This window comes from Terrapene carolina, unplaced genomic scaffold (assembly GCF_002925995.2).
Source record: "Terrapene carolina triunguis isolate 2854851 unplaced genomic scaffold, T_m_triunguis-2.0 Scaffold238, whole genome shotgun sequence".
Taxonomy (NCBI): domain Eukaryota; kingdom Metazoa; phylum Chordata; order Testudines; family Emydidae; genus Terrapene; species Terrapene triunguis.
In genome coordinates, this window is record NW_020664589.1 from 16586068 (window position 1) to 16595354 (window position 9287).

A 9287-nucleotide genomic window follows, 5' to 3' on the forward strand; every position below is an offset into this window, starting at 1 on the left:
AACAATATGGCCTGATTCTGCTATCAGCCACACCAGCACAAATCAAGACTGACATCAGTAGAATGACCCCAATGTCAATCTGGTGAGAGATCCCCTCTGCTACTATGGGTCCCCTTGTATAAGGAGAAATTTCTCTTATAGTGAATGTGGCAAAAGAAAAATTATATTCTCACTGTTGCATTCTGCCATTTTATCCTGATTCTCACGATACTCCGTGTTTTCCTTAAAGCCTCGCCCCCTGGAATTATGCAAAGATAGGGGAATCTTGGTTTTCATTTAAAATAAACCAAAATACCAAAAACCAGAACATTTTCAAGCCCTTTAGCTTGCAAAGAAAACCTTCAAAGTGTGAACCCTAAATTCTGAAAAACCAGAAGGCAAATCAAAAGAACCCTACATTTATTATTTTTTAAAAAATCTCATGATTTTCAGGGGCCTGACTCATGTTTTTTGAATGCTAGGGGTTGGCTATGCTGTATCCTGGAGACTGGTGAGGAAAAAAAAACAATCTAGCCCTGAATGGAGAGTTTACTTGGAATGATGATACTACAGTGGGAACCAAGGGCTGTTTTTAATTCTGAGGTCATTGCTTAATTCCCAGGCACAGCTGTGCCAGACAGTCTCATAACCTAAAATATTGCCCATGAAGATACGGATCCACTGACCCAACCCAAATCGTGTTTAAATAAAAAGAAATGAACAAATTACAATTACAACACACTGAAGAAAGAATTTCTTTTGCTATAAGCAGCTGTCATAGCTGGCTTTGGGCCTGATCCTGTGTACTGGGTGCCCTGAAGTCCCAGTGATATCAATGGGAGAAGACGGTGCTCCACACGTCACAGGATCAGGCCCAGTTTAGGGCCCCTGACTATTTACACCACATCTGTACAACTGACGACCCCTCCATTCTTCCCGTGGAGCACACCGAGTTAAGTGACACGAGGCGGCAGACCGGGGCTCTTACCTTCTAGTCTCATTCCCACCGTCAAGCACTTCTGAAAGCGACAGTACGGACATCTCTTCCTCTGGGTTTTGTCGATTTTGCAGTTCTGGCTTTCGGTGCAGGTGTAGTGCTTGTTATTCTGCACGGTCCGCTTGAAAAAGCCCTGATGATAACGAGAGAAGGCAAAAATGCAGTGCATTAATACACCAGCATTTACAGTATGTCCAGGACTAAGCAAGCATCCTGGGGAAGGGAGGATCCTGCACTAGGCTGCTGTTTAACATAGATGATTTGTTCCTTGCCTGGAGAAATACTTTGCAGACCCACTGTCCTCGGGGCAGAGGAACAAGTGGCTTTGGGAGAGTTGGACACTACACATCGATTAAAATAGCATCTTAGGTGACTGAGCTCTGCTGTTGCCTAACAGTGCATCATAGCTGGTGGCTTTTATTTTCTTGGCCCCTATATTCTCGTTGGGGGAAATTACTTCAAAAACTGCAAGAACAAATTCTCTGATCTGGATTTAACAGCAGTGAGCAGTGCCATGGGGGAAGCACAATGCCAGAAAAGCTAACAGTAACAGACAGGAGCTGCAGAGCCAGAAGTCATGTATTTTTGTTCAAGTTTTTAAAAGACAAAAGGTTGCAGGCCTGGCTTCTCTCCCCCAATGTCTGAACTCCCTTGCCCTGAGAAGGTGTCTCTTCTCAGTCAGACATGAGATGAACTCCAGGAATCTGACTGCAAGACCACGGGAAACGTTTGATGTTTTTCATCTGCTTAGGACTCTGCTGAAATACGAGGGGCCTGATGCTCAGCTGGCGTAAAGGAGCGCACTATTCAAGGCAATGGAGTTACACCTATTTACAGCAGCTAGTGCTGAATGCTTAGAAATGCCAGGGCTCCAGGGGGAAGCCAGTGAGGCCATTGCTTTCCTTTTGTAGATTTCTTTTTTAAACAAATTTGGGGAATTGTGAAGAAGATGAATCCGGCCAGGGGGGAACGGCAGCCTGCCTCTCAATCTTCATTAATAATGTAGGTTAAAAAGGGGCCTGCTCTTTGAATACAAATCTGTGTCTATAGCGTGATTTATGTCTTTAAAGATCTGGACAAACATTCGCCCAAAACCTGTGAGAGGCAGCTCAGCATTACCACCCCCATTGGTCAGAGAGAGCAATGAAGATACTGGGATACTTCAGTGGGCCCCTTAGAAAGGCCCCAGAAAGACCCATGTGAAGCAGACCACAGAGCAGGATACCAGCAGAACCCTGCTCAGTCCAGCACCCACAGGGCCTCTGCCTCTCCAGAATGCCCCCCGGGACAGACGCTCATGTGCTGTTGGCTTGCCCCCAGAGGGGAACCGGGGCTCAGGCAGAAGGAAATGCAGGGCCAGGCTGTGTCTGCACAGGGCCTGTGGGTGCGATGCTCCCCACCGAGAGCAAGGAGACTGTTTAACATTATTCAAAAGCAATTTGAGAGCTGCCCCCCCCCGTTTTAAGGAGTCCGATTTAGCCCCCAGTCTAAAGCCTCTGAAAATAAAACACAGCCAAGGGCTGGCTGTTCCGGGAGGCCGCATTTAAACTAGGATCTTTTCAGCTTCTGCAATTCCTCCCCAGCCCCAGGCAGGTGGAGGGATCTTGCTGTTCTCTGGTTGGTGCTATGGAAAAGACCCCACTTCCCCCTGCTCCCCCCTTAAACCAGAAACTACAGGTAGCAACCAGCCTCCAGTTTGCAAAAGATATTTGCCATTGCCTGGGAGATTCTCCCATTTCACCTTATTACACCTTCAGGCCGGACACATACAAGCAGCGGATGGGAAATAAAGGGGGAGGAAAACCCGTTCAGAGGTCAGGGGAGCCGCTTTCCTTCCAGAGAGGCCTCGAACAGCGGCCCCCCCCCCCCCCCGTACTGCGTCCCTCACCCAACATCAGCCCCCGCAGTAACAACAAAACTCTGCCCGATTCGGCTTCGCTTTCCACCAGTCACTTTGGTATTTGGTTCCGCGATTTTCTCCCTGTCTCCGGCACTTCTAAAGCGCCGGTCACCTGCACTGCCGCTGAATTGCGAGGGGATTTGGACAGGATACCCCATCAACCCAGCGCGCTCGGATCGCCTTAGATGCCCCGCAAGTTACAGCGGGTCTGATGCAGCCTGTCCCCCGGCAGCCAGGCAGCCTTGCGGGGGCACCTTTCCCCCGCGGCCAGCCCAGAACGATGCCCGATGAAATGACACAGGACAGCGCTCAATTCGATTCCATTTGAGAGCAAACAACACTCCTGGGGCTCGGTATCTTTCGTTGTGTAGATTAGTGGTGCAAGCAACGGTGCACCCGTCTGACTGCGAAATAAAAACAACCCGCACCACTGAGCGGGCTAATTATAGGGTTAACGTTTTTAAACTGGAAAAAAAATCCCTGAACCATTTGATTTAATTTATTTTGATTGCTATAAAATTAATATTTCCTAATAGTTCTTCTAAAGAGCTATTTAAAAAATCTCTAACGACCCTAAACATCTATTTTGTTTTGATGAGCCGAAGAGTCAAACGGAAAATAAAACACAGCTATGATAAGCACTCTACCTCGGCAACTCGCTTGCGCCGTTTAAACTCAATGAACTTGGGGAAATGCGGGTACATAAATCCGGAGCGAAATGATTCTACCTGCTCCGGAGTTACACTCCGGCCATAGATCTCGGAGTGACTGCACGCTATCCTGTGGAGGAAACAATTCACCCCACGGACTGGCTACACTTTCGTTTTAACAAATTACATGACACGTAGCTAAACCTGCGCAGAAACGTGTCTTATGTGCGTACAAAAATAATATTAATTTGCACGTCGATCTACTTTCACACACTAGCACGGGGGGCGGATTTTGTTGACTAAAACCCCCTCGGGCCAGCGGTTTGCGTGACTTCCCCCGGCAGTTTAATCGGGGTTTGTAACAGAAACACTAAATCCAGCCGCACTCCGACGCTTTACAGCAAAGCGGAATTATTTCAGTACTCCCCGCGTGCAGGCTGGGCTGGTTTGTAGACCCGGGGACTAGTGATACAATCCGCTCACCCCGCTCATTTCTACTCCAAGAACAGAAATTATTTTCGTTCTTTCATTATCCGTTGTCACATCTCCCCGATGTGACCTGTGCACCCCGGCGAGTGTTTCCCTCACAGGCGCTGGGCCGCGGACTTGGCATTTCTTATGGTCAAAATGCAAGTTAGGTTTGGAAAGTTCAGCTACCCCCAGCTCCTGTACTTGCGGAGCGGCTCAAGAAAAGTGAAGCCCCTTCGCTGACATTCACACGAGCTTCAGACTCTCCAAGCGCAAAGCGTCGCACTATCAAACCCGCCGAGCGCTTCGCCCAGGAACTGACTCCCGATTTTATGGAAAACGATATTTGCTCCGTCCCGCGCTCCCGGCTAAAACCCAGGCTGGGCACCGGCCGGGGGGATCGGGGCTTTCCACGGCGAACGAACACCCCGCGGCATGGATTCGCCAGGCACCTCTGGAGAGTTCAAACCCCCAGCCCGACGGACCTCGCCAGCTCTGCAGCGCGGGGAATTAGAGCACAACGATTTCCCGGCCTTGCGGATCCATCCCTAAGTCCTGCCAACGAAACCCTGCAGGGGCCGGGGTGCCCGCCCTGCCCCCGCTCGCCCTTGGCTGGGGCCGGCGGCTAGGGGCCCCTTTCGGGGCGAGCCTCCCCGGCTCGCGGCGGAGCGAGGAGACTGGAGCCAAGCCCGCCTGGAAGGGGCGATCGGACCAATTCCTCCTGGGCCCTTATGGATAGCAGCCAGCGCGTCCTGCCCGGCCCCGCGGGCGGTTTCCTACCTTGCAGCTTTCACAGGTGAGCAGCCCGTAGTGGTACCCGGAGACCTTGTCCCCGCAGACAGGACACAGCTCATCCAGGTCCTCATCGTAGGTATAGTCCATCACCTCCAGCGGCCCGCCTGCGGGGAACGAGAGCGGGTCAGCGCGGGAGGAGCCGTGGGGCCGGCCCGGCGGGGAGGCGCGGAGCGGAGCGCGGGGCGCTGCGGAGCGTGACAGGCAGGTGGCGGGTGCTGCGGGCGGACCCTTTATAGCGCCTGAGGCTGCACATCCAGGCTGGTGCGGGGAAGTGACCACCCCCGAGGGGCGGCAAGCCCGCCTGTGGGGGGGCCGCAGCAGCCGCGGGGGGCTGGGAGCAGGGCGGGGGCGGGGGAAGGGACCTGGAGGGCAGGGCCGGAGACTCTGGTGCCACCCTCGGCTTTCCCGCTCTGGGCGCGGGGCTGGGGTGCCAGGGGCCGGGCGCGGGGCTCGGGCTACCCGCCTGCCCTGGGGGTGCTGGGGCCGTGCGCCGTGCCCGGGAGCAGCGAGGGGTCTGGGCTCCAGCGGCGCCCTGCCCCGAGGAACTCACGGGGACAGGCCTGGGGCCGAGAGGGGAACCGCCCGTGCCCAGCTCCGGGTCCCGCTGGCCGGGCGCACTCGGGGGCCGGCTGGGGCCGGGGGCTAAGCGGGGGCAGGTCTTGGCTTTGCCCGTCGCTGCTCCAGGGGCCCGGACGCGCCTCGGCTGTGGGGCGCGGGGAGAACCGCGGGCACCTCTGGGCTTGTCACCGCGGGAGCTGCCGCCGGGCAGCAGCCAGGGCCCGAGCCCGGCCCCACCTCGGCGGCTCCACTTCGCTGCAAGCGCAGGCGGGACTCAGCTCCCCGCGCCGACGGCACCGCCAGCACCGGGCCATGGGCAGAGCGGGCCCGGGCCCTGCAGGGTCCCGCCGCCACCCCTGGGCGAGGGGGCCCGAGGCCCCGGCCCGGCTCTCCGGGGAGCCTGGAGCGGTCCCGGGGCGGCGGGGAAGGGGCGCGGGGGACTCGGACCCTGGGCTGCAGCGGCCTGGCAGGCAGAGAGCGCCGGGCAGGGCCGCCCCAGGGCTTGCCCCGCGCCGGGTGACAGGCTCAGCGGTGCCGCGGGGCTCGGACCCGTGCCCGGGCGGTGCCCTGCAGGGAGCCGTCCCGTCCCGGCTCCTCGGAGATCACTAGAGCCTCCCCTACCCCCCTCCTCCCGCTGCGCCCCCCCGGCTCTAGCCCGGCACGGCTCGGAACGGCCCCCGCACAACGCCTGCCAGGGCCGGGCCCTGGGCAGCGCAGCGCGCCCCACACTGGACCATGGTTCCGGCACCCAGGGGGAGGTGGGCCCCGTCTCCAGGTGCCCAGATCCCGCCGCTCAGCTCCGCGGGCTCAGAAACACCCGGCCCGGCCCCGGGGAGCAGCGCGAGGGGAGCAGGCGCAAATGTCGCGCTAACCCTCATGGCGCGCAGGGGCAGTTTGCGGCCCCGAGAGCCGGGCCGGTCCGGGCCGTGCTCCCAGCGGGTCCGTCTGGGACTCGCCCGGCACCGGGGGCTCCCTGCTGGCTGGGGAGGAGCCGGCCGGGCTCTGCCCTCCTGGTTCTCTGACTCCCTCCCGCTGCAGGAGCGTTGCAACAGGCGGGTCCTGGCGGCCCAGGTCCGTCCCCGGGCGCGCACGGGCCGGGGGGCTGCATCACACGCGCCCACGGAACCCCCGGCCTGGGCAGCGGCTGCTCCCCGCCCGGTTCCGGCGCCCCGGCCCTGCGGGGTCTGGGATTTCCCTGCCCCAGGCCTGCAGCGCTCACAGGGGGAAGCGCAGGGCTCCTAGGGGCCCGGGGGTTCTGTTTGCACCGGCTTCGGGGCGCCTCAGGGACCCACGTAGGAGACCAGCTGCCCGGGAGCCGGTCTCAGCTCCTAACCAGGGCAAAGCCCAGGGGCAGAACCACACACCGACCATGGAAACCCGCCCAGGGCCCGACCCAGCTCAGTGGGGAGCGCCCCGAACCGCCGCTCGAGGCCGTGGGGATGTGGGGGGCTCAGCACCTCCCCGGAGGCGCTCGGCTCCCGGCCGGCTCAGTGGGGCTCCCCACAGCCCCCGGCCACAGCGCCCGGCTTTGCTCCAGGAGCTGCCCTGCAGGGTCCGGCCGCCCCCCCAAACCTGCCCCCGCCTCAGCCCCGCGCGCAGCACCCCGCGCACTAACGCGGACCAGACGCTGCCTTTGCTAACGCCGAAGCAGTGGCACCATGGCCAGACCCCCGCTCCCTGCCCGCGGCCCTTCATGCAGCCCCTTGACCAGGTCAGAGCCGGCGCTAGGCGTAAGCAGACTAAGCAATTGCTTAGGGCCCAGAGCTGCTCAAGGGGCCCCCATTTGTTTTATATTATGTGCTGGGAGGGGGAGGGGGGAATATATCCCCGCCACTGCCCCCCCCCCTCAGTATTTAGCCAAGGGGATGGTGCTGCCCCCCCCCCCAGGGCACTGAGATCTGATGCTACATTTGACCAGCTCTCTACAGCAGCAGTTTCTCAAACCTTGCCCAGATCAGGGACCAACTTGCTGCCCCCTGAACTGTGCCAGGGAGATCCCAGGGACCGTGCTGGTTCACAGACCCGTCCTTGAGAAACACCGCTCTAAACAACAATACCCCCCCCCCCCCAACAAAAAATTAAAGGGCCCCCAAGCAGTTGAAGCCCCTTAAATAATGAGCGACGAACCTGGGTTTGAAAGGTGGCTGGAGCAGGCCTGTGAGCAGAGGGGATTATTACATTGGGCCCTGTGGCTCTGCGCTCTAAGACGGTATAAAAGAGCAGTGAAAAGAGCTGTCCTCCGAGCGCTGCCAGGAGGCTGCCACCTAGGGAAGATGGCCCTGGTCTGTCCCGGAGACAGGGGAGAGCGCTTCCCCCTCTGCGAACACTTGTCTAGTGCCAGGGCCCACTTGAACGCAGCAGCACCCTGGCAGTCACACGCAGCCCCGAGGCCTCTCCCCTGCACTCGCGCCTGGGGAGGCCTAGCAGACAGCTGGCCCGCAGCGCAGTGCACCCCCAGGCTTCGCCAGGGCCTAGCGGCGAAGGCTGAGCAGATGGGCTACAGGTTGGGTTTGAACTGGGGCTTGCTAAACTCCACCTCTACCCTGGGCATGACACAGCCTAAGAGCTTCCCCCACCCTCTTGGGCACCTCCTGCACTGTCAGCCACAGGTGAGGGAAGGCCCCAGTAGTGTGATCGCTGAGCTGAAGGCTCAGCTTAGGGCCATGGTGAAGGGGGCAGAGTTAAGGTAATATAATATAATATGGAGATATACCTATCTCATAGAGCTGGAAGGGACCACTGAGCTATCCCTTCCCCCCCAAGGTGGGGGTTGGGAGGGCAGGGTCTGGCCGTCATTTCCTCAACTTTGTCCCTGCTGGTTTTCAGAGGTTTGTATTTAGCCACCCTCCTCCTTCCGGCAGTCAGTGCCAGCCTCAGCCCTGGAAAGGCGGGAGGTGCTCATGTTTCCAAGTCTCTTCCGAGGCACCATAAACACGGGAAAAGCAGCTGCGAGACAAACCTGCACACCCCCATGGTAGCAGATGTCATCCACAGCCCAGGGCCTAGGAGAGCCGGACTACAGGGTGAACTGTAGTTCAATCACTGAAGCTGTAGAGGGCCCAGAGGTGACCAGAACTCAGCAGCCTCTTAAAAATCAGCTGAGCCTGTTCTTAGTGTAGTTACTGGCTTCTCATTCCCCTGAAGGGCTGTAGAAATCCTTCTAATGATCTAGATCAGGGCTAGGCAACCTATGGCACACGGGCCGAAGGCGGCACGCGAGCTGATTTTCAGTGGCACTCACACTGCCCAGGTCCTGGCCACCGGTCCGGGGGCTCTGCATTTTAATTTAATTTTAAATGAAGCTTCTTAAACATTTTAAAAACCTTATTTACTTTACATACAACAATAGTTTAGTTATATATTATAGACTTATAGAAAGAGACCTTCTAAAAACGTTAATGTATGACTGGCACGCGAAACCTTAAATCAGAGTGAATAAATGAAGACTCGGCACACCACTGCTAAAAGGTTGCCAACCCCTGATCTATAGTGATGTGATGGTAGGAAAGCTTCACCTCCTTAGCCAGAGATGGGCCTTTAGCTGCTGGTTTTATGCTTGCTCGGGCCCAGCCCTTGGAAACCAGGAACGGCTCCATTTCTAGTTACTCAAATCCACAACCTGATAATTGAATCTCAGCTGAAAACTCCAGCACCAGCTTAGCACTCAGTGCAGACTCCTGAGCTCTGTTCTACCTCTGCCGCCCACCTTACTCTGGGACCTCGGGCGGGCAATTTAACCCAACCATAAAATGGAGATGAGAATATCACCCCCTGACTTTACCAGGGACCTGGGATTAGTCCGTCAGTAAGGAATTCCAGATTGTCCCGTGCTTTGAGATCCTCAGCTGAAAGGTGCTGCAGGAGTGCTATGTGTATTAGAACATTTGAATCCTTCGCTAGGGAAAATTAATAATGTCGATAACAATAGACAACTATAGGA

The 9287-nt window shown here is 57.3% G+C and overlaps 1 protein-coding gene across 1 annotated transcript in view; it reads right to left on the reverse strand.

Annotated features, from left to right (window-relative positions):
• The window catches only part of NR5A1 (nuclear receptor subfamily 5 group A member 1), a 52964-nt gene extending 48088 nt beyond the window's left edge, over window positions 1–4876 (reverse strand). The window contains exons 1-2 of the mRNA XM_026657337.1: window positions 4775–4876; window positions 968–1109 (exon numbers count right to left, since the gene is read on the reverse strand). Of these exons, the coding sequence (XP_026513122.1) occupies window positions 968–1109; window positions 4775–4876 (244 nt within the window). The remainder of the gene's footprint in view (window positions 1–967; window positions 1110–4774) is intronic.
• Between the last annotated feature and the right edge of the window lie 4411 nt (window positions 4877–9287).